The sequence below is a fragment of the Mustelus asterias genome, chromosome 17, assembly GCF_964213995.1.
Source record: "Mustelus asterias chromosome 17, sMusAst1.hap1.1, whole genome shotgun sequence".
In the NCBI taxonomy this organism is placed as follows: Eukaryota; Metazoa; Chordata; class Chondrichthyes; order Carcharhiniformes; family Triakidae; genus Mustelus; species Mustelus asterias.
In genome coordinates, this window is record NC_135817.1 from 13336619 (window position 1) to 13362869 (window position 26251).

Sequence of the window (26251 nt, forward strand, 5' to 3'; positions counted from 1 at the left end):
CATATGCCTTCTTCACCACCCTCTCCACCTGTGCTGCCACCTTTAAGGATCTGTGGACTTGTACACCCAGGTCCCTCTGTGTGTCTATACTCCTGATGGTTCTGCCATTTTATTGTATAGCTCCCCCTTATATTAGATCTACCGAAATGCATCACTTCGCATTTATCTGGATTAAATTCCATCTGCCATTTCTCCACCCAATGTTCCAGCCTATCTATATCCTGCTGTATTCTCTGACAACGTTCATCACTATCCGCAACTCCAGCAATCTTTATGTCATCCGCAAACTTACTGATCACACCAGTTACATCTTCCTCCAAATCATTTATATATATCACAAACAGCAGAGGTCCCAGTACAGAGCCCTGCGGAACACCACTAGTCACAGACCTCCAACCGGAAAAAGACCCCTCCACTGCTACCCTCTGTCTTCTATGGCTAAACCAGTTCTCCACCCATCTAGCTAGCTCAGCTTTTATCCCGTGAGATTTAACCTTTTGCACCAGCCTGCCTGAGGGACCTTGTCAAACGCTTTACTAAAATCCATATAGACGACATCCACGGCCCTTCCCTCGTCAATCGTTTTTGTCACCTCCTCAAAAAACTCAACCAAATTTGTGAGGCATGACCTCCCTCGTACAAAACCATGCTGTCTATCGCTAATGAGATTATTCCATTCTAAATGCGCATATATCCTATCTCTAAGAATCTTCTCCAACAACTTCCCTACCACGGACGTCAAGCTCACTGGCCTATAATTACCCGGGTTATCCTTGCTACCCTTCTTAAATAACGGGACCACATTAGCTATCCTCCAATCCTCTGGGACCTCACCTGTGTCCAGTGAAGAGACAAAGATTTCTGTTAGAGGCCCAGCAATTGCATCTCTCGCCTCCCTGAGGAGTCTAGGATAGATGCCATCCGGCCCTGGGGATTTGTCTGTCTTAATGTTTCCTAAAAAACCTAACACTTCCTCCCTTGTAATTGAGATTTTTTCTAACGGGTCAACACATCTCTCTGAGACAATACCAGTCAACATGTCGCTCTCCTTTGTGAATACTGATGCAAAGTATTCGTTTAGGATCTCACCTACTTCCTTTGGTTCTAAGCATAATTCCCCTCCTTTGTCCCTGAGAGGTCCGATTCTTTCCCGAGCAACCCTCTTGTTCCTAACGTATGTATAAAATGCCTTAGGATTCTCCTTAATCCTGTCTGCCAAGGACATTTTGTGACCCCTTTTTGCCCTTCTAAGTCCCCGTTTGAGTTATTTTCTACTTTCTCTATTCCTCCAGTGCTCCATCTGTTTTTTAGCTGCCTGGACCTCATGTATGCCTCTTTTTTCTTTTTGATTAGACCCACAATTTCACTGGTTATCCACGGCTCTCGAATCCTACCTTTCCTATCCTTCCTCTTTACAGGCACATGCCTGTCCTGCAGTCCTATCAACTGCTCCTTAAAAGACTCCCACATGCCAGATGTGGATTTACCCTCGAACAGCCTCTCCCAATCAACAGCCACCAAATCCTGCCTAATCCGGCTGTAGTTAGCCTTCCCCCAATTCAGTACCTTACCCATAGGACAACACTCATCTTTTTCCATTACTATCCTAAAGTTTACAGAATTGTGGTCACTATTTGCCACATGTTCCCCTACTGCAACTTTGATGACCTGACTGGGCTTATTCCCAGTACTAGGTCCAGTATAGCCCCCTCTCTAGTTGGACTGTCAACATATTGTTCCAAAGAACTTTCCTGTACGCATTTTATAAATTCTTTCCCGTCCAGGCCCCCAGCTCTAAGCGATTTCCAGTCTATGTGAGGGAAATTAAAGTCTCCCACTACAACAGCCCTATTTTTTCTGCACCTGTCCAGAATCTCCTTACATATAAAAAATCATAGAAATCATAGAAACCCTACAGTACAGAAAGAGGCCATTCGGCCCATCGAGTCTGCACCGACCACAATCCCACCCAGGCCCTTCCCCCATATCCCTATATATTTTACCCACTAATCCCTCTAATCTACGCATCCCAGGACACTAAGGGGCAATTTTTAGCATGGCCAATCAACCTAACCCGCACATCTTTGGACTGTGGGAGGAAACCGGAGCACCCGGAGGAAACCCACGCAGACACGAGGAGAATGTGCAAACTCCACACAGATAGTGACCCAAGCCGGGAATCGAACCCAGGCCCCTGGAGCTGTGAATCAGCAGTGCTAACCACTGTGCTACCGTGCCGTTCCGTTCCTCAACTTGCCATGGGCTGTTGGGAGGCCTGTAGTATACCCCCAGCATAGTGACTGCGCCCTTCCTGTTTCTGAGCTCCACCCACAGTGACTTGTTACCTGACCCTTCCATATTGTCCACCCTCTGTACCGCTGTAATATGCTCCCTAACCAGCATTGCTACTCCCCCACCTCTCCTTGCCTCTCCTTTGTCTCGCCTAAAACACTTATACCCCGGAATATTCAGCTGCCAGTCCTGTCCTTCTTTTAACCAAGTCAACGTCACTGCAGCCACATCCAAGTTCCGCACAAGCATTAAGGCTCTAAGCTCGTCTGTCTTGCCTGTGACGCTCCTTGCATTGAAGCAGATGCACTCCAGACCTCCAGGCCCACTGAGGTCATCCTCCCCCAGAATGCTCTTCCTCTTAGATAGCCTTGTCTTGGCCCCAACTTCATCCCCAGCCTCTATGCTTATTGACCTATTGTTCTGATCCCCACCCCTCTGCCACATGAGTTTAAACCCACCCGAACCACACTAGCAAAACTCCCAGCTAGGATATTCGTACCCCTCAAGTTTAGGTGCAACCCGTCCTTCTTGTACAGATGCCATCCTCTCTTGAAGACTTCCCAGTGATCCACAAATTCGAAACCCTGCCTCCTGCACCAGTGACCTGCAGGACTAGGGACCAAATGGGGGAAGGTAGGATTGGGCTGGGTGACTCCTACTGGACTAACACACATGTGATAGGCTGAATAGCCTCCATCAGTATCATAAATATTCTGTCATCTCTATGAAACTGAAATCCTATCGTTGCCAAATTTTGTCGAAGTGTGACCTGAGCAATATTGACAAAATCTTCCCTGTTTTTTAATTCTGATCCTCTAGAATTGAACCTGTATTTAATTTGCATTTTTAAGCCTTATCAACCTGTGTTGTTGCTTTCAATCTTGGTGTTTTGTTCCATCTTTAAATAACTTACTTTTTGAAGGACTAGAGCAATTCAAAATGGAAGTGAATTACTCTTTTTCTTGGGTGTTTGTTTCTGTACATGTATAATCTTCCAAGTTACAGCACAAGGTGAAGATCTTTCAAACTCGCGAGTCTGATTCTGTACTAGCTTTTGGCCTGGAGCCATTGGGGTTGATTTTCTCGTATGGGCTGGGCTTGTGGGGAAGCATGATCCTATCTCATAGCCCAGTCACACTCCCTGTGCAGGTCGTCCCTGAACTGGGTCTAGCACCTAACAACCAGGGAGAAACCTGAAATCAGTGCTGGTCTGAAAGGTCTCCCAAGAGCACCAGTTACTCTGCATAGGAACCTGGAGAGCAGAAGGCAGCAGATCCGAAGATCATCCAGAGAGGATTTCATTAACCCTCCTCATTAAAATACAATTTCCTGGCCCAAATCTACACGAATGAGGGGAAAGGAATAGGCCACTTGAGCCTCCTCCGCCTCTCAGGACCTTGCATATTTCACTCAAGCCTCTAATTCTCCTAAACTTCAGTGGATACACGAATTTGATTGAGTTTTTTGAAGGGGTAACCAAGAAGGTAGATGAGGGCAGTGCATTCGATGTTGTCTACATGAACTTTAGCAAGGCCTTTGGCAGGGTACCGCATGGAAGGTTGTTGCATAAGGTTAAATCTCACGGGATCCAGGGTGAAGTAGCCAATTGGATACAAAATTGGCTTCGTGATAGGAGACAGAGGGTGGCTGTAGAGGGGTGTTTTTCAAATAGGAGGCCTGTGACCAGCAATGTGCCTCAGGGATCGGTGCTGTGTCCACTGTTATTTGTCATTTGTATCAATGATTTGGATGAGGATTTAGGAGGCATGGTTAGTAAGTTTGCAGATGACACCAAGATTGGTGACATAGTGTACAGTGAAGAAGGTTATCTAGAATTGCAACGGGATCTTCATCAATTGGGCCAGTGGGTTGATGAAATTTAATTTAGATAAATGTGAGGTGATGCATTTTGGTAGATCGAACCAGGGCAGGACTTAGTTAATGGTAAGGTGTTGGGGAGAGCTATAGAACAAAGAGACCTAGGGGTACAGGTTCATAGCTCCTTGAAAGTGGAGTCACAGCTGGACAGAGTGGTGAAGAAGGCATTCGGCATGCTTGGTTTCATTGGCCAGAACATTGAATACAGCAGTTGGGACGTCTTGTTGAAGTTGTACAAGACATTGATAAGGCCACACTTGGAATACTGTGGACAGTTCTGGTCACCCTATTATAGAAAGGATATTATTAAACTAGAAAGAGTGCAGAAAAGATTTACTAGGATGCTACCGGGACTTGATGGTTTGAGTTATAAGGAGAGGCTGGACAGACTGGGACTTTTTTCCCTGAAGCGTAGGAGGCTTAGGGGTAATGTTATAGATGTCTATAAAATAAAGAGGGGCATAGATCAGCTAGATAGTCAACATATTTTCCCAAAGGTAGAGGAGTCTAAAACTAGAGGGCATAGGTTTAAGGTGAGAGAGGAGAGATACAAAAGGGTCCAGAGGGCCAGTGTTTCACACAGATTGTGGTGAGTGTCTGGAACAAGCTGCCAGAGGCAGTAGTAGAGGCGGGTACAATTTTGTCTTTTAAAAAGCGTTTAGACAGTTACATGGGTAAGATAAGTATGGAGAGATATGCAGGCAATTGGTGCTAGCTTAGTGGTAAAAACTGGGCGGCATGGACAAGTTGAACCAAAGGGCCTGTTTCCATGCTGTAAACCTCTACGACTCTATGACAAGCCTAGCCTAGCCAACCTTTCATCATAAGGCAACCCACCCATTCTATTAACCCCAATCAAAACATTATAGAAACTATCAAATTCATTGCCTTTGGCATCCAAACATGAAGAGTTTGTGAAATTCATTCTGAGTCACTTTGGCTACGACATCATCTTATGGATCCCACTCTGGCTCAGATTTTGGAGCTTTTTGTTTCAGAATCATTCCACTACAACAAATCATCATCATCATCTCCATCCATGGAATTTGATGTTCTGCATTTTTTGAATGATCTGGGGTGGAATGCTCCCAAAAAAAATTCTAAGCGCTGAATTCGCATAAAAACTGGAGTAAATCCTGCTGCTTTTTGCAGCGGGATTTTCAAAATGAATCTCCCACACTCTGTGCATCACAGAGTGCTTCAGCGTGAATCACGATGAAAAGCTGGAAGTGGGGCCTATTCCCACTGGAGAGGACGGCCACACAGCGCTGAGTGGGCTACTGCACATGCGCTGATCTGTCAGCACCGAGAGCGGCGCATGCGCAGTAGCCCGCAATGATGGCCTCCCGATTGCTGGCCAGCTCGGTCACTTGTCTCCTGGACCAGCCCCGACCCTCCCCTCACCCCGCAGCCCCGATCTCCCCCACCCCCAAGCCCCGACCCCACAGCAGGATCAGCCCTCCCTTCCCTCCATCACCGATCCCAACTGTAAAGTGGCAGCAGGACCCACCGATCGCCCCCAGAGGCCCCCTCAATAGGCTCAGCCCCCTCTTCCCCCACCCCCTTGGCACTGCCCAATGTCCAATGGGCTGTGCCAAAGCCCCTCCCGGGCATTGTCTCTTTGCCCCTTGGGAAGTGCGAGGGGGCCAGACTGGCACTGCCAAACTGGCAATGCCCAGGGGGAACCCTTCCTTATTCCCAACCTCCTGGGGGGCCTCCATGGCCTCCCTTCACTCCAGCAGGATTGAACCACCAGCTCCCCGTTAGTGGGGAGCTGTTGTAAACCCTGCTGGAGTGAACCACTCCGAGGGCGGGGGGGGGGGAGAGCTAGTGGGCCTGGAGATTTCAGCCCCGGGCCCACCAATCAGATGTAAGTACTCATTTAACTATTTTAATTAACTCCGCACTGATTTCTGGCGTGGAGCTGAAGACGCCGGAAATCCGCCAGCCAGAGACGTGCGGGGGCTGTGGCGCCCAGAGGGAAGCCCACTACAAGGGCTGGGAGAATCACCCCCCTGATGTTTGTGCATTAATAGATTTAATGACGAAACCAGACAGAACATCAAATGGGCCATTGCACATATTTCCACTCTTCGTGAAGGTTTCCTCAGTCATCCATAGACCTCTTCCATTCAGTAAAAATCTGATCCTTGAATGGCTTATTGAAACACACATCCAGAGGTTAAACTATGGACATTAGATACCCTGGTATAACTGCAACTTGGATGTTACTTCTTCACAGATGCTTGGTGAAGTCATCAGTTATACGGGATCTGAACATGTCCCACACTAATAAGCCACATTCTTTAGGTCACTGGGATGTCTGTGCCACACATTATCAATCCTCAACTTCACACCATCCTCATCCATCCAACTGCTGTCATGGACATGCACAAAACTTCTGCAGGGAACTTGTTCCTCGTTGTGGCTTTAGGTTTGAAAATCACCACACACTTTCATTTCATTCTGCAGGCCATGCAGGTTAGTACCACCTTGAATCTAGTCTTCACCTATTCTGTGATTTTCACCAGAACTGTTTTTGAGCCATTCAATTCCACAGTTCAGTTGTTGGGCAATCAAAATTCATGGGCAAGTCATCCATATTGTCAACATGACTGAATGAGTATTCATGTTTCTGCCACAGTCTGATGATGAACTGTTGGAAATTGACAGCTTTGGCATCGAGGTTCTTGGTAGTTTCCGAGCGATCTTGGCCTTCTGCAACACTAGACTGTTTCATTCCAAAAAGCAGCTACACCAACTAGCTATTGCTGTGAAATCTTTGCTGGACTTCGGTGAGGGGTGTTTTTTCTTGCTCACTTCACTGCCTATATGGGCATTGTATTTCTAGTGACAATGTAACTATTTGGACTATCTTCATTTCCCAATATGATGAATGCTTCTCAAGATCAGGTTTGTCGCAGATCCCTATTCTCATGGTGGATTTGGTCTCGACCATCTTCAGGGCAAGTTCCTTCTTCCAATTTTGCACTAGTTTTTCACCAACACCAAATTCCCTCGGTTATTTGACGAAAGAGAAAATGTGATAGTTTTTAACTTGAAAATGGCTTCATACTTCACTCTTTTTGCTGGAGGGTCCATATGTATCTGTTCACCATGTGCACTCTGCTCTGAGTGGGCGTGTCTTAAACTCCCACATATCTTCTTTGATCCCATGCAACGCCTTATAAGGTGAGCAACCGTACATTTCTGAGGTGGAAGACTGAGGCTGATAATGCAACTATAAATGTAATGGCTGGAAAGGGATTTCTACAGTTGAATATAGGCCAGGTTATCTCCTGTGCTGGGCTGATTTGTACGCCACGGTCCACAGTAAATCAAAAAGAACAGTGGTAATGATACTGACCCCTGGGGAATGCCACTGTATATGTTCAGCCATTTGAATCAGCAACTATTCATCACTGCCCTCTGCTTTCTGTCTCTTACCGATTGTGTTTTGAAAACTACCAGATATAGAAATAACTTCTCAGTCGATCAAATGCAGCTGGTATTTTCAATATGCTCATAAAGGAGAGGGACATCTATTTAATGTTTTATTAATAAACGCTAAATCAAATTATAAGTGTATTTAGTTTTAAACGGCATTTAACCACTTTTCTCCTGTTAATAGGGTCCTGTGTACCTGAAGGTTCAGGGATATCCTCTAGAACGGCATGAGTCAAGGGGGCTCAGCTTCACAGAACAACAAGCCAATTGGAGAATTCCCCTGCATGAAGTTAATCTTGTTTGTGACATTGCCACAGCCAAAGGTAAATTTTTAAATTTATTCATAGGATGAGCGCATTGCTGGCTAGGCCTGCATTTATTGCCTGGCACTAATTGCCCCTTGAACTGAGTGGCTTGCTTGACCATTTTAGAGGGCAGTTAAGAGTTAATCACATTGCATTGTAATGCTTCCTCAATCACAGGCATTTCCTCATTGGGGGAATACCAGCTTCTCTCAGCCAGCACAAATTGTCATTAGTTTACAGATTTCTTTGTGAATTTCGAGGCTGCAAGTGGCTTTTCCTTTTCCTTCAATCTTCCAATTTGATGCATTGATGAGGTTTTGCTGGTTGTTACCCAGCAAACACACATTATAATTAACAAGTTAGGAATAGGAATAGAAGAGCGACACAACTAGGGTGCCGAGAATCCAAGGCTTGTCCATTTGGCAGGAAGAACAAAATAAAATGCTATCTAAATGGTGAGAGATTGCAGAGCTCTAGGATGCAGAGGGATCTGGGTGTCCTAGTTCATGAATTGCAAAAGGTTAGTATGCAGGTACAGCATTCAGCAAGTAGAGTGTTCTTGATGACTGGAAGGGGACTTGAATACAAGAGTACAGAGGTTATGCTTTTCTTATACAGGCATTGGTGAGAACACATTTGAAGTACTGTGTGTAGCATTGATCTCCTTATTTAAGAAAAGATGTAAAGCAGTTCGGAGAAAGTTAATACCAGGAATGGGCAGCTTGTCTTATGAGGAAAGACTGGGCAAGTTAAGTTTGTATCCACTGAGTTTAGAAGAGTAAGAGATGACTTGGGTGGATGTGGAGAGGATGTTTCCTCTTGTCAGAGAATCTAGAACTAGCAGGTCAATATTTAAAAATAAGGGGTCGCACATTTAAGACAGAGAAGAGGAGAATATTTTTCTCCCAGAGGGTTGTGAGTCTCTGGAACTCTCTTTCTCAAAAGGCAGTAGAAGCAGAGTCTTAAATATTTTTAAGGCAGAGCCAGATAGATTCCTGATTAACAAGGGGGTGTAAGGTTTTCGGGGGTAGACACAATGCCGGGTTGAGATTACAAGCAGATCAGCCAAGATCTAATTGAATGGCATAGCAGGCTCAAGGGGCCGAGTGGCCTACTCCTTCTGCTAATTCACATGTTTGTGCAATCAGTTAGCTCTTGGTGTAAATGGATTCAGATTGCAGCTGCAGTGTTTCTAAAGAGAGATGGTTAGGAAGAAAGAATGACACTAATATAGCGCCTTTCACAACCTCCGGATGTCCCAAAGTGCGTCACAGCCAATGAAGTACTGTTGCAATGTTGGAAACACAGCAACCGTACATTTGCACACTACAAACAGCAATGTGATGATCACCAGAAAGTCTTTTAGCGATGTTAGCCAAGGGTTAAGTATTATCCAGGACAATGTGGAGAACTCTCCTGCCCTTCTTCAAAGTAACACTGTGGGATCATTTATGTCCACCTGAGAGGGGTGACACTGCCTTTGGTTTGTGGATCATCCAAAAGACACAGCCTCAAACAGTGCAGAACATCTACAGTACCGCACTGGAGTGTCAGCCTGGAATATTTGCTCAAAGATTTGGAGTGGGACTTCAACTTTCAACCATCTAACTCACAGGCAGGTGTATACAACTGGGGAAGGTGGATTGGTGGGGCTAAGACCAGTGCCAAAGAACCAAACATTTCCATTAGGAAACATAGGAACAGGATTAGGCCATTCAGCCCATCGAAACACTCCACCATTTAATACAATCATGGCTGATTGAACACTTCAATGTGTTTTCCACCCACTAACCCCATAACCCTTTACTTTATTGTTAATCAGAAATCAATCAATCCCTGATTTAAACATACTCAATGACTGAGCTTCCAAAGCCCTTTGGGGTAGAGAATTCCAAAGATTCACAACCCTCTGAGTAAAGATAGTTCTCCTCAGCTCGGCTCTAAGTGGCCTCCCTCTAATTTTGAAATTGTCCCCCAAGTTCTAAACTCCCCAACTAATTGAAACACCTTACCCTATCTTTTTCTTTAAGTATTTTGATCACCTCTCATTATTCAAAGCTCTAGAGAATACAGACCCAGTTTTCCCAATCTCTCTTTAAAAGACAGTCCCATCATCCCTGAAACAAGAATGATGAATCTTTCTTGCACTCCCTCTATGGCAACAATATCCTTTCTAAGGTAAGGGGACTAAAACTGCACATAGTATTCCAGGTACAGTCTATCCAAGCTTCTATACAATTGAAGTAAGACCTCACTCCTCCTGTACTCAAATCCTCTTGTGATAAAAGCTAGCATTCCTGCTTCATAGCTTGCTGCACCTGCATGTTAGTGACTTATGGACAAGGACACTCAGGTCCCTTTGTATATCTACACTTTCTAATTTATTACCATTTGGGAAATACTCTGTCAATCTGTTTCTTCTACTAAAGTAGATTACCTCACATTATATTCCATCTGCCATGTTCTTGCCCACTCACTAAGTCTGTCTAAATCCTCTTGTAGCTGCTTTACATCTTCCCCACAACACACATTCCCACCTCGCTTTGTATAATCCACCAACTTGGAAATATCACATTTGGTCACCTAGTTACAGGAAGGATGTAAATAAGATTGAAAGAGTGCAGAGAAGGTTCACAAGGATGTTGCCAGGACTTGAGAAGCTGAGTTACAGAGAGAGATTGAATAGGCTGGGACTTTATTCCCTGGAGCGTAGAAGATTGAGGGGAGATTTGATAGAGGTGTATAAGATTTTGATGGGTATAGATAGAGTGAATGCAAGCAGGCTTTTTCCGCTGAGGCTAGGGGAGAAAAAAACCAGAGGGCATGGGTTAAGGGTGAAAGGAGAAAAGTTTAAAGGGAATATTAGGGGGGGCTTCTTCACGCAGAGAGTGGTGGGAGTGTGGAATGAGCTGCCGGATAAAGTGGTAAATGCGGGGTCACTTTTAACATTTAAGAAAAACTTGGACGTGTTCATGGATGAGAGGGGTGTGGAGGGATATGGTCCAAGTGCAGGTCAGTGGGACTAGGCATAAAATGGTTCGGCACAGACAAGAAGGGCCAAAAGGCCTGTTTCTGAGCTGTAATTTTCTATGGTCCCAACATCCAAATCATTGATATATATTGTGAACAGCTGGGGTATCCCACTAGTCACAGCCTGCCAACGTGAGAATGAGCTGTTTATTGCTACTCTTTATTTTCTGCCTGTTAGCCAATCCTGAATCCATGCCAATATTTTGCCACCTATCCCATGTGCTTTTATTTTGCTAATCAACCTCCTGCGGGGGTCTTTATCAAAAGCCTTCTAAAAGTACGAACATATGATGTCCATCAACTCTCCTTTATCAATTTTGTTAGTAACTTCTTCAAGAAACTCCAACAAGTTTGTCAAACATACTTTCCCATTCGTAAATCCATGCTTACTATACCCAATCAGATCATGATTGCCCAATTGTCTATTTATCACATCCTTTATAATCAATTCTAGCATTTACCCTATAGAATCCTTTCTCTCTTCTGCCATTGTAAATGGACAGTTTTTCTCAGACCCAGCTGAATCCAACCCTCATTGGAACAGGTTCACGACATGTGTCCAGGTGAAATTAATTCAGTAAAGATTTCGAGAGTTGAGAGAGGAAGACTGTTTGGAGAGGGGAAATGAGATTTCTGCCATTTCTTTTTCAGCTTTTGTCATATTTCTGGCACAAATAGTGACAGAACACAGCTGGTCACTCACTGAATGTTTCAGTCTGTTGGCTAACGTCAGCAGTGGAAAATATGTTGAGCTGTGGATCACTGCCAACAGTGACTTGTCAACATAGCCAAAACTGGGCTAAAAAGGAGAACTGTCCGCCTCCTCAGTGAATAAATGCACTGCCTAGTGTGGGCCACAAAGTACAGGATTGTCAGAGGGGCTCCATTCCTGAGCTGTACATGTAGCTGTTGTGTCCTCCCCTGACCTCAGTATTGGTGAGAAGTATGCAGTCAGGTAGGGACAGAGTGTCATCTGACAACAGCTCATGGTCAACTACCTGGCTGACATCCACAGTTTGGACTCACCTGGGGAAAGCGGGCAATACAGTAGAAGACATCAGGTCAGACATCAGAAGACGCACAAAGCCATTGCACAAGTTACAGCCTCCAGGAGAGCAAAGTTTGTGAGAGCCCAAAATAATGACAAGTATTAAAGCAAAAACTTGCACTTGTGTAATGCCTTTCATACTCTCAGGCCATTCCAAGACTACCTTACAACTAATTAAATCATTCTGAATTGTAGTCACTGTTGTAATGTAGGAAACACAGCAATCTCGTGCATGCCACAGTGTGATAAATGACCAAATAATCTGTTGTTTTGTGATGTTGGTTGAGGAATAACTATCATCCAGGACACTGGGACGAACTCCCTGCTCTTCCATGAATCATGCCATTGGCTCTTTTATGTTCACTAAGAGAGCATGCAATGCTCGGTTTAATGTCTCACCCGAAGACATCTCTCATAGAATCATAGAAACCCTACAGTGCAGAAGGAGGCCATTCGGCCCATCGAGTCTGCACCGACCACAATCCCACCCAGGCTCTACCCCCACATATTTACCCACTAATCCCGCTAACCTACACATCGCAGAACTCTAAGGGGCAATTTTTTTAACCTGGCCAATCAACCTAACCCGCACATCTTTGGACTGTGGGAGGAAACCGGAGCACCCGGAGGAAACCCACGCAGACACGAGGAGAATGTGCAAACTCCACACAACAGTGACCCGAGCCGGGAATCGAACCTGGGACCCTGGAGCTGTGAAGCAGCAGTGCTAACCACTGTGCTACCGTGCCGCCCAGGTCTCAAAGGGTCTCAAACCACCTCTCCCTCAATACTGTACTGGCAGGCCTGATAGATTTTTATGTTCAAGTCTCTGGAGTGGGCCTTGAACTCACAAGCTTATTTAGAGATGAGGGTGCTACCACCTGGACCTCAGCTGACACCAAGCTCACATTTCATAGAGCCAATAACCGTTCTGCTTCATCTGGGAACAGTCGATTCACCAGTACTGGGATTCTGGCACCAGCTATCTCAATGTGAAATAACTAGCAGAAAGAATACATTTCATGTGGGAGAGTCCAGTTACTTCTCCAACCGGGCTGCTTAAGACATTCAGCTGGGCTGGGAAAGGGTCTCAAACCACCTATACAGCATGTAGCCCAGAGATTCAAAACACTTGTGACATGGAGATATGACAGGGCGAAAGGAGGTAAAGCATCATAGAAGTCAGAATGTGAAATCCATTTCTTTATTTTCAGCAATAGGAAGAAAGGAGTCAGGAAACCTGATATGCGCAGTGAGAAATAAAGCTTGCAGCTGCTCAGTTTAATGAATTTGGGATCTGCTTGTCTGGGTTTTTACAAACATATGAATTAGGAGCAGGAGTAGGCCACTTGGCCCCTCAACCCTTTCCACCATTCAATAAGATCATGGCTGATCTGATTGTGATTGTAATTGCAACCGCACATTCCTGCCTACCCCCGATAACCTTTCACCCCCTTGTTAATCAAGAATCTATGTAGCTCTGCCTTAAAAATATTCAAAGACTCTGCTTCCTCTGCCTTTTGAGGAAGAGAGTTCCAAAGACTCACGACCCTTTGACAGAAAAACATTCTTCTCATCTCTGTCTTAAACAAGTGATGATGTGGAGATGCCGGCGTTGGACTGGGGTAAACACAGTAAGATGTTTAGCAACACCAGGTTAAAGTCCAACAGGTTTATTTGGTAGCAAATGCCACTAACTTTCGGAGCGCTGCCCCTTCCTCAGGTGGAGTGGAGATCTGCTCACAAACAGGGCACACAGAGACACAAACTCAATTTACAGAATAATGATTGGATGCAGTCTTTACAGATAATCAAGTCTTAAAGGTACAAATAATGTGAGTGGAGAGAGCATTAAGCACAGGTTAAAGAGATGTGTATTGTCCCCAGACAGGACAGCCAGTGAGATTCTGCAAGTCCAGGCAAGCTGTGGGGGTTACAGATAGTGTGACATAAACCCAAGATCCCGGTTTAGGCCGTCCTCATGTGTGCGGAACTTGGCTATCAGTTTCTGCTCAGCTGTCTGAGTGTGTCTGCGCTGTTGTGTGTCGTGAAGGCCGCCTTGGAGAACGCCTACGCGAAGATCAGAGGCCGAATGCCCATGACCAGTGGGCTGATAGCCAAGTTCCGCACACATGAGGACAGCCTAAACCGGGATCTTGGGTTCATGTCACACTATCTGTAACCCCCACAGCTTGCCTGGACTTGCAGAATCTCACTGGCTGTCCTGTCTGGAGACAATACACATCTCTTTAACCTGTGCTTAATGCTCTCTCCACTCACATTATTTGTACCTTTAAGACTTGATTATCTGTAAAGACTGCATTCCAATCATTATTCTGTAAATTGAGTTTGTGTCTCTGTATGCCCTGTTTGTGAGCAGATCTCCACTCCACCTGACAAAGGGGCAGTGCTCCGAAAGCTAGTGGCATTTGCTACCAAATAAACCTGTTGGACTTTAACCTGGTGTCGTTAAACTTCTTACTGTGTTAAACAAGTGACACCTGATTTTTAAATAGTGACCCCTAGTTTGAGATTCTCCCAGAAGAGGAAACATCCTCTCCACATCCACCCTGTCAAGACCCCTCAGGATCTTAAAGGTTTCGATCAAGTTGCCTCTTACTATTCTAAACGCTGGTGGATACAAATCTAACCTTTCCTCAGAAGACAACCCGCCCATTCCTGGTATTAGTCTGGTAAATCTTTGCAGATTATGTCCATTGTTTCACACAACCATGATCTCATGTAGGTGAAACCAACGACTCCATTTATGTGGCAACGTGCAATCCGGTCTCTGTCTACTCGATGAGCGTGCCTGGCAATACCATACACCACGTGGATTTGTATGACATCTTCCCCAGGAATTCTGGTGGGATCTGGCAGCCATTTGTGACAGTGGCTCCACTGAGTGAACCGCTACATGATCAAGTCGTGCTTCACGAGGAGAAGGTATTTGAAGTTCTTGGGCGACTTTTAACAGCCCATTTCTGCGATACGTTGATCTGGTCTGTGGTTTTCCAGCGCCGTGAGAATGTTAGAAGTTCACCACCTAAACTAGTGAGAAAATCTTGTTACCTGAGATAACTTAACATGCTCAGTAATTCCCCATTGTATGGATTTAGAAATACAAAATGTTACAACAGAGAGAAGGTCATTTGGCCCAACCAGTCCATCTCAGTGTTTGCCCTCCATCTATCTAAATACAGCCTCACATTTCAGCGTGAAGATGTTTCTCCTGCTCTCTGTTGGCTATAGCCCCTTGTTCTTGATCTATCAACTATCAACCCTGCCCTATCCTTTCATAGTTGTAAAACAGCGGCACAGTGGTTACCGCTGCTGCCTCACAGTGCTAATGGACCCAGATTTAATTCCAGCCTTGGGTGACTGCGTGGAGTTTGCACATTCTTCCTGTGTCTGTGTAGGCTTCCTCCAGATGCTTTGGTTTCCTCCCACAGTCCAAAGATGTGCAGGTTAGGTAGATTGGCCATGCTAAATTGCCCCTTGGTATCCAAAGATGTGTAGGTTAGGTGGATTGGCCATGTTTAATTGCCTCTTAGTGTCCCAAGATATGCAGGTTAGATGGATTGACCATGCTAAATTGCCCCTTAGTATCCCAAGATGTGTAGGTTAGGGAATTAGAGGGGTAAATATGTGGACCCTACGGGGACAGGGCAGGGTGGTGGGTTTGGGTGGGATGCTCTGTCTGAGAGTTGGTGCAGACTCAATGGGCCGAATGGCCCCCTGCACTATAGGGATTCTATGAATCTATGATGGGGGCATGTCGGGGATCAGGTAGGGGGACCCATCGGAGGACCCCGATTCTGGCAACCCATGGCAGGGAAGGGGGTGGGAGGATATGCCACTGGTGAGGGGTAAGTCCCAATGTCTGTGGGGGGAGGTGGGGGGGAATCTCCCAGTGCAGTGAGATCACAGCCCCTGTAGTGCCATTCCCCAAACTTTTCCCCATACCCCTGCCCATTGCTTCTATTCAAATAATCGTCTAAAGCCACATTTCCAGGTAGTGCATTCCCGACACGAACCATTCGTTGTGTGAAAAAGTTTTTCTCACATCACATTTGCTTTGTTTTCAAATCACTTTAAATCTGTGCCCTCTCATTCTTGCTCCTTTTACGAGTGGGAACAGTTTCTCTCTATCTACTCTGTGTAGCCAGCCTCGTGATCTTGAACATCTCTGTCAAATCTCCTTTAAGCTTTCTTCTCTCCAAAGAGAGACCATTGCTGTTGCTGTCCTTTTTTTTTTGTTTCTCTGGTGTTTCCTTTTAGTGAAATTAAACAAAGAAAAGGACTTGACCTCAGGATGTCCCAAAGTGCTACACAACTAGTGAAGTTGGCTCTTGTGAAGTGCAGTCTCTGTTGTAGCATAGCGAGTATTTCCTGATAACGAATGTGACACATCCTCAGAATGTAACCCCAACGAGAGGAGCGGCTGGCAGTTGGTTATGCCTGAGGGTTTCTGAGAGCTTCTCTTTTGGCAAAGTCATCAGCAAGCTCCTGAAGGCATATCATTGCCTGGAGATTTGGGGGGAAGGTAAAGGGGCCCCTTAAGTTTTCATGTCTCTTTTGTCACCGTGTTCTTCACCCTCCAATAAGAAGACAGGGATAGGTGGACAGAGGTCAATTCGGTCTGGGCAACTGAGGTACTCAGCTTCCCAGACTAGGCTGAAAGAACAAACAGGACAGGTTGAAAGGGGCGAATTGCCTACTCCTGCCCCTATGTTCCTATGTTCTGGCAGAATCACCGGTGTTTATTATATGAATTAAGGTTAACTGTATACAGGTGGGGGAGTGGGATGGGAGAGACATTGGAAAACTACTTGTGTAGATATAAAGAAACACTTACGTTCAAGGCCGGATATCCCTGGAGAGAGAGCGTGCTGTGTCCACTGGTATGCTTGAGGCCTTCCGTGACCAGTGGGTACCATGGGGCTGGAGTGCATCGTCAGCCCTGGGAACACCATTTTAATTTAATTCACTAAGTTTTCTTTTGAAGTTTTATTTTTATTTTTGTTACAGTGCCCCATAGTATATTTTATTGATTTATATTCTTTCAAAAAAACATATAAAGAGACACTAACTTGTCAGGATGGCCAAGTGGTCTAAGGCGCCAGACTCAAGGACATAGTCCTTTTCCATTGTGAGGTGGCTGTTTTTTTCTCCGTTTGGTGATGTGGGTTCAAATTCCACTTCTAATATGTGCTTTCGGTGATGAAGCAGGGTGACGAATTGGGGTGTTCTCACTGTTGTATGCGCCACAGGTCTGGCTTATTGTTCCGTCCTGTGCTCTGGTGGTCATTTGAGCCATCTTCTGATTTATCTGGCAGTCAAATGCCCTGGTCCTTAACCACCCAGTGCCGGGGGGTGGGGATGGGGGGCAATGGCAGGGTGGAGGACTTCCTTGTAAGCTTGCTCCTGAGCCTGGCCAACGTGGCCACCAACAGATCCAGGCAATGGGCAGTTGAGGGCAGTCATTCAGCCTGACTGTCTTTTTTGTGGAGCAATTCATCTTGCCCATCCCTTCCCATTTCCTGCCTCCGCATTTTCCTTAGCTGACATGATTCCTGAAAAGGCCACCAAGATATACACACACACACACACACATGCACATTCACAGCCAAGCAACTTTAAGTAGCTACTTCCGTCTAAAGCCTTGGGCCAGCCCTTTAACAGCTACAGCGGAACACTATATTCCACTTCCCCCTCTCTCCTTTGTGGTTACTCCTGTGCCTGGGCACCCTGGAGAGAGGGATGCAGTGTCCACCAAAGCTTGAAGCTTTTTGTGATTGGTGAGCACTACAGCCACTGGAGCGCATCATCAGCCCCAGGAATGTTAATTTAGTTTAATTTGGATAAATTCCCTTCAATTTTTTTACAGCCCCTTTAAGGGGTTGTTAATTAGTTCATTTGTTTAATTAGTTATTTGTTATGCTCAAATGAGTACAGAAGGTCATTCAAATGTTATTTTAATTTAATTTGATATATTTCTGTCCATATTTTTGTTTCAATGCTGCTTTGAGAGATTAATTAATTTGTTTAATTGATATACTCAAGAAGTATAAAGAGACACTTATTGACACTGTTGTTGGGTTGTGGAGTTTGGAATTATACATTTGTAATGTTTTACTTTGTGAAATATCTAAAATTGAGTGAAGACCTGGGCTCCCAATTCACCAACTGACTGTAAACGGTTAAGAAGCAATGGGTGTGTAAAGATGAAAAATCACTGCACATGAATCAACAGCCAGTGAAGATGAAAGTATATCTGCTCTGAATCTGCGTAGGTTCAGTTCCCGTAAATGACATCAGATATTGACACTGCAAACCATTCCACGCACAATAGTGAAATTGGACTTTCTCATTTAGGACTTTGTCTTGTTGAACCTCAGAGGCCGCAGTTGCCTGCTCCACGATCTCTTCCTGTACAACCGTTATTTCTGAGGAGGTAGCCCCTCATATTTCTCCCTAAAGGGAATTGTCCACTTGCACCAATTTTGTGTGCCATCCAAACCCAGCCTGTTCCTGCCCCACGAGAAGCAGGTCGCTGAATCTGCACCAACTTTGTTCCAAGGATTCTCCTGCCCAGCCTCTGCCCGTCCAGCGAGCCAGAGAAAGTGCACTGAGGGTCCAGCTGATATGGGGACCTGTAATGGCATCAACTGGTTAGTAATGGAGAGCGACAGCGTAGGTTCAGTTCTCGTACCGGCTGAGGTTATTCATGGAGCCCCGCCTTCTCAACCTTGCCCCTCACCTGAGGTGTGGCGATCCTCAGGTTAAATCGCCACTAGTCACTGCCTGTGGTCATCTGGGACTATGGCGACTTTACTTTGAAGTGGCATCAGATATTGACCATAGGGTAACGTGTCAGAGACCTCAGGCTTTGAGCGGCTCAGCAGGCAAAGTGTAGCAGATTGGCAGGTAGAACTTTGCAGCATATTAGACCTGAGCAGTACTGCTATGTCACATGTACTTTAGTAGCTTTTTCCAGGTGGACAATTGTCTGGTTTTGTTCCATCTTGCGGATAATGTATGCAGCAGAAAGGTTGGCCATCAGCTAATGGCTGTATTGCTGATCCCTGGGGAAGGGGAGGACTGCTGAAATAGGTGGCCCCCTTTGCACCGACCCATGGAGCAATTCATCTTACCCATCCCTTCCCATTTCCTGCCTCCACATTTTTCTTGGCTGACATGATTCGTGAAAAGGCCACCATCATAGAAATCATCATAGAAACCCTACAGCACAGAAAGAGCCCATTCGGCCCATCAAGTCTGCACCGACCACAATCCCACCCAGGCCCTACCCCCATATCCCTACATATTTACCCAATAATCCCTCCAACCTACGCATCTCAGGACACTAAGGGCAATTTTTAGCATGGCCAATCAACCTAACCCGCACATCTTTGGACTGTGAGAGGAAACCGGAGCACCCGGAGGAAACCCACGCAGACACGAGGAGAATGTGCAAACTCCACACAGACAGTGACCCAAGCTGGGAATCGAACCCAGGTCCCTGGAGCTGTGAAGCAGCAGTGCTAACCACTGTGCTACTGTGCCACCCCAAGCTATACACACACACACGCACATGCACACACACACAGCCAAGCAACTTTAAGTAGCTGCTTCCGTCTAAAGCCTCAGGCCAGCCCTTTAACAGCTACAGCGGAACACTATGTTCCATTCCCCCTCTGCCCCATCTTTGGCAGGGGCCATATCCTCGTCAAGCACTCACTCTGCACACCTAATTGGAGCTTCTTCTAAAGGTAATATTGGGCCATTCCTGCTTCATGTGAGTGCAATTCTGAAGCTTAAACCTGGCCAGAAAGTTTACCCTTCTAGTTAAAGTAACCAGATGCTGGTGAGTGATTTCAAGGCAGGAGTTGATAGCATTGAGTGTTTCAGGTGGTTTGGAGGCAAATATATCCCTGAACCAAGAGGTTATTCCATCAGGAACGACTGAACATGCTGAACAAGAAACATGGAACTCACTACCACAGAGAATTGTTGACACAATTAGTATTGATGAATTTAAGGGAAAGTTGGTTAAGCACCTCAGGGAGAAAAGAATAGGACATGTTGATGGGATGAAATAAGGTGTGTGGAGCATAAACATCAACATGAATAGTTTGAACCTGGGCTGCAAATTCAATATAATTTATGCTGTTATTTCTCTTTCACAGAGTAATGTGATCTTGCTGTTGAACCTGAGCAATGGCGCAGTCAGTCGTATCATCTCTGGAAAAGAACAGCAATCTCCCAAGAAAGCACACTGGTGGGCGAATCGAGAAGATCAGGTCAGGAGCTTAGCGTGGATAGCACATGAATTTGCATCTTTCTGTGGTTTCTCTACTCTTGATCTACGGATTGAAGGAATCTGATTTTCAAACTTTGTTACGTAATAAATATACTTTCCTCAGGATATTGTAATGTGAGTAAACGCAGCAGTACCAACCCCCCCTTGACAATCACAGACAGGGCTATATCTGATCATTTCCTTGTATCATTCCCTGCCCACATTCCCCTCTGAACCCTACTTGTTTCTGTATCTGCCCCTGAAAGAAAACTATTCTGCAATCTACTACAATGCATTTTCAAAATATCAGCTTTCCAGCCACAGATTCAGTTCAGTGCCGACGTTTCTGCATCTACTGATCTTCTCACACATACCCTCACCTCCATCTTCAATGCCTAGTCACCAGTCTCACCATGAGCCCTCTCCTGATACGGCCTCATCACTACTCCCTTAACTCACAGGGATGTAGGCTGGAAAAGATGTTTTTCTTTTTATTCATTTATGGGACGAGGGCATAGCTGACACGGCTAGAAAGTGTACTGCCATTCCCTAATTGCCCTCGAGAGGGTGGTGGTGAGCTGCCTTCATGAACCACTGCAGTCTGTGTGCTGATGATCATAGTAGGTTGCTCCTAGTGAGTGGCTTGCTAAGTCATTTAAGAGGGGAGGTTGGAGATGGGAGCGGGGGTTGCTCTGGATCTTCAGCTGTGAAAAGGAAACCAGATTTCCTTTCTTAGTGAACCTGATGGATTTTTAATGACAATCCAGTAGTTTCATGGTGAGCATCACTGAGACCAGCTTTGTGATTTCACATTTATTTAATTAAGTAACAATGTTTTAATTTCCCAGTTGCTGTGCTGGGATTTGAACTTGTATCTCTGGATCATTAGGCCTTTGGATTACTTGTCCAATAACATAACACTGTGTTACCATACACCAGGTAAGCCTAGTTTAGCCATTCACCACAAGATCTGGCTAAAGAACCCCTCTAATCTACCGAAACTGCTCACTATTCTAGGGTCATCCAGGACTGCAAAGATAACTCCCAGCTTTGTTTCCATACTGCTAAGTGTCTTCTTAAACCCATTTCCCCTCTATCCTCACCTCCAACAGAAAGCATGAGGAGCTCATGGCTTTCTTTGTCACTAAGCTTGAGACTATCTGACCAGCCATCTCTGTTGTTCCCTCCCTTCCCCTCACCCGCTGAACCAAACTGCCTGTAATGCTCCTCACTTGTCCCAACTTGGAAGTTTCTCTAGTTTCTCAAACCTCTTCCTGTTCTCTTTGAGCTCATCATGAGACTCACCTCCTGCTCACTTGGCCTTATTCCCACCAAAATGCTGACCAGCTTTCCTTCCCCATCCGCTTATTAGACAGTATTATGAACAATATTCTCTCCAGGCACTGTTGCCCTCCCCTTCAAATCTTTCTTCAATACTTCTCTCCTCAAAACCAATCAATTCTTGTCCCTTCCATCCTTCCCAAATGCACCCGCCCTCCCTGTTGTTATAATGGCCATGAAGGCCATGGGGAATCATCAAAAGATCTCTCGATGAGCTTTGTGGAGCAAGAGTTGCCTTATGAACGGGCAGAGGCTTGTCCAATGGGCAGTGTCTGGGGGGTGGGGGGGAGGATTAAACCTGTTAGTCTACCCAGGCCATTGCTGTAGGTCTTGGGGTGAAGACTGCCTGACGGTAAGCCACAGGCGCGACCCATTCCTTTGGTGCATAATAAAGGGTATTCGTGATGGGAAACTGGCATTTGGCTGAATTACTACACACCCCACCCCCCAACCGCCCTGCCCCCATCTCTAACCTGCCCCCATCTCTAACCTGCCCCCATCTCTAACCTGCCCCCATCTCTAACCTGCCCCCATCTCTAACCTGCCCCCATCTCTAACCTGCCCCCATCTCTAACCTGCCCCCATCTCTAACCTGCCCCCATCTCTAACCTGCCCCCATCTCTAACCTGCCCCCATCTCTAACCTGCCCCCATCTCTAACCTGCCCCCATCTCTAACCTCCCCCCATCTCTAACCTGCCCCCATCTCTAACCTCCCCCCATCTCTAACCTCCCCCCGCCCCCAACTCCCACCTCCCCGCCCCCATCTCCCACCTCCCCCGCCCCCTTCTCCCACCTCCCCGCCCCCTTCTCCCACCTCCCCGCCCCCTTCTCCCACCTCCCCCGCCCCCATCTCCAACCTCCCCCGCCCCCATCTCCAACCTCCCAGCCCCCATTTCCCACCCCCAGTCCCCATCTCCTATCCCCAGCCCCCATCTTCCACCCCCCCAGCCCCCATCTCCCACCCCCCTGTCCTCATCTCCCACCTCCAACCCCATCTCCAACGCCCCTGCCCCCATCTCCCACTCCCCCAACCCCCATTTCCCACTCCCCCAACCCCCATCTCCCACCCCCCAACCCGCATCTCCCACGCCCCTGTCCTCATCTCCCACCCCCCTGTCCTCATCTCCCACCCCCCTGTCCTCATCTCCCACACCCCTGTCCTCATCTCCCACCCCCCTGTCCTCATCTCCCACCCCCCTGTCCTCATCTCCCACCCCCCTGTCCTCATCTCCCACCGCCCTGCCCTCATCTCCCACCCCCCTGCCCTCATCTCCCACCCCCCAACCCTGATCTCCCACCCCCCAGCCCTGATCTCCCGCCCCCCAGCCCTGATCTCCCGCCCCCCAGCCCTGATCTCCCACCCCCCAGCCCTGATCTCCCAGCCTCCATCTCCCACTCCCCCAACCCCCATCTCGCACCCCCTGCCCTCATCTCCCACCCCCCTGTCCTCATCTCCCACCCCCCTGTCCTCATCTCCCACCCCCCTGTCCTCATCTCCCACCGCCCTGCCCTCATCTCCCACCCCCCTGCCCTCATCTCCCACCCCCCAACCCTGATCTCCCACCCCCCAGCCCTGATCTCCCACCCCCCAGCCCTGATCTCCCAGCCTCCATCTCCCACTCCCCCAACCCCCATCTCGCACCCCCTGCCCTCATCTCCCACCCCCCAGCCCTGATCACCCACACCCGATCCCTGATCTCCAACCCCCCGTCCCAATCTCCAACCCCCCGTCCCCATCTCCAACCCCACGCCCCCATCTCCAACCCCCCGCCCCCATCTCCAACCCCCCGCCCCCATCTTCAACCCCCCCGCCCCCATCTCCAACCCCCCCGCCCCATCTCCAATCCCCCCGCCCCATCTCCAAACCCCCGCCCCCGTCTGCACCCCCTGGCCCCCATCTCCAACATCCCCGCCCCCATCTCCAACGCCCCCGCCCCCACCTCCAACCCCCGCCCCCATCTCCAACCCCTCGCCCCCATCTTCAACCCCTCGCCCCCATCTCCAACCCCTCGCCCCCATCTCCAACCCCTCACCCCCACCTCCAAAGCCCCGCCCCCACCTCCATCCCCCCACCCCCAACCCCCCTCCACCTCCAACCCCCCGCCCCCATCTCCAACCCCCCGCCCCCATCTCCAACCCCCCGCCCCCATCTCCAACCCCCCGCCCCCATCTCCAACCCCCCGCCCCCATCTCCAACCCCCCGCCCCCATCTCCAACCCCCCGCCCCCATCTCCAACCCCCCGCCCCCATCTCCAACCCCCCGGCCCCATCTCCAACCCCCCGGCCCCATCTCCAACCCCCCGGCCCCATCTCCAACCCCCCGGCCCCATCTCCAACCCCCCGGCCCCATCTCCAACCCCCCGGCCCCATCTCCAACCCCCCGGCCCCATCTCCAACCCCCCGGCCCCATCTCCAACCCCCCGGCCCCATCTCCAACCCCCCGGCCCCATCTCCAACCCCCCGGCCCCATCTCCAACCCCCCGGCCCCATCTCCAACCTCCCGCCCCCATCTCCAACCCCCCATCTCCAACCTCCCGCCCCATTTCCAAACCCCCCATCCCATCTCCAACCCCCCGCACCCACCTCCAACCTCTCCCCGCCTCATTTCCAACCACCCGACCCATCTCCAAACTCCCCCGTGCCCATCTCCCTCCCTCTGCCCCCATTTCCAACCTCCCCCTGCCCCAATCTCCAACCTCTGCGAGACAGAGGAGGGGCTAAAAAAGGTGGGGGAGTAGCGATATTAGTTAAGGAGCATATTACCGCGGTGCAGAGGGTAGACAACTTAGAGGGGTCATGTACTGAGTCGCTGTGGGTGGAACTCAGAAACAGGAAGGGTGCAGTCACTATGCTGGGGGTGTACTACAGACCACCCAACAGCCCACGGGAAGTGGAGGAAAGGATGTGTCAGGAGATTCTGGATAGGTGCAGAAAACATAGGGTTGTTGTAGTGGGGGACTTTAATTTCCCTGGCACAGACTGGAAAGTGCTTAGAGCTGGGGGACCGGACGGGGAGGAATTTGTAAAATGCGTACTGGAAGGTTCTTTGGAACAGTATGTAGATAGCCCGACTAGAGAGGGGGCTATACTGGACCTAGTTCTGGGAAATGAACCCGGTCAAGTCGTCAAAGTTTCGGTAGGGGAACATGTTGCAAATAGTGACCACAACTCTGTTAACTTTAGGATAGTAATGGACAAGGATGAGTGCTGTCCTACGAGCAGGGTGCTAAATTGGGGGAAGGCTGACTATAGCCGGATTAGGCAGAAATTGGTGGATGTTGATTGGGAGAGGATGTTCGAGGGTAAGTCCGTGTCTGGCATGTGGGAGTCTTTTAAGGAACTATTGATAAGGCTGCAGGATAGGCATGTGCCTGTAAAAAGGAAAGATAGGAAAGGTAGGATTCGAGAGCCGTGGATAACCAGGGAAATTGAGGATCTGATTAAAATGAAAAGGGAGGCGTACGTTAAGTCCAGGCAACTGAAAACAGATGGAGCTCTGGAGGAATACAGAGAGAGTAGGAAAGATCTCAAACGGGGAGTTAGAAGGGCAAAAAGAGGTCACGAGATGTTCTTGGCAGGCAGGATTAAGGAGAATCCTAAGGCATTCTATTCATATGTTAGGAACAAAAGAGTTGTCAGGGAGAAAATCGGACCTCTCAGGGACAAAGGAGGGGAATTATGCTTAGAACCCAAGGGAATAGGGGAGATCCTAAATGAATACTTTGCATCGGTATTCACGAAGGAGAGGGGCGTGTTAACCGGGAGTGTCTCGGAGGGAGGTGTTGACCCGTTAGAGAAAATCTCCATTACAAGAGAGGAAGTGTTAGGTTTTTTAGGGAATATTAAAACTGACAAAGCCCCAGGGCCTGATGGCATCTATCCTCGACTGCTCAGGGAGACGAGAGGTGAAATTGCTGGGCCTCTGACGGAAATCTTTGTCGCTTCTTTGGACACGGGTGAGGTCCCTGAGGATTGGAGGATAGCGAATGTGGTCCCGTTGTTTAAGAAGGGTAGCAGGGATAACCCAGGAAATTATAGGCCGGTGAGCTTGACGTCCGTGGTAGGGAAGTTGTTGGAGAGGATTCTTAGATATAGGATGTATGTGCATTTAGAACGAAACAATCTCATTAGTGACAGACAGCATGGTTTTGTAAGAGGGAGGTCGTGCCTTACAAATTTGGTGGAGTTTTTTGAGGAAGTGACAAAAACGGTTGATGAAGGAAGGGCCGTGGATGTCGTCTATATGGATTTCAGTAAGGCATTTGACAAAGTCCCACATGGCAGGTTGGTTAAGAAGGTTAAGGCTCATGGGATACAAGGAGAAGTGGCTAGATGGGTGGAGAACTGGCATGGCCATAGGAGACAGAGGGTAGTGGTCGAAGGGTCTGTGACCAGTGGTGTTCCTCTGCTATTTGTGATATATATAAATGATTTGGAAGAAGGTGTAACTGGTGTAATCAGCAAGTTTGCGGATGACACAAAGATGGCTGGAATTGCGGATAGCGAAGAGCATTGTCGGGCAATACAGCAGGATATAGATAGGCTGGAAAATTGGGCGGAGAGGTGGCAGATGGAGTTTAATCCGGATAAATGCGAAGTGATGC

The 26251-nt window shown here is 47.7% G+C and overlaps 1 protein-coding gene across 1 annotated transcript in view; it reads left to right on the forward strand.

Annotated features, from left to right (window-relative positions):
• vwa8 (von Willebrand factor A domain containing 8) overlaps nt 1–26251 on the forward strand; it is a 375899-nt gene that overhangs the window by 222662 nt on the left and 126986 nt on the right. Inside the window, exons 28-30 of the mRNA XM_078232307.1 lie at nt 7802–7940; nt 14747–14946; nt 20193–20306. Of these exons, the coding sequence (XP_078088433.1) occupies nt 7802–7940; nt 14747–14946; nt 20193–20306 (453 nt within the window). The remainder of the gene's footprint in view (nt 1–7801; nt 7941–14746; nt 14947–20192; nt 20307–26251) is intronic.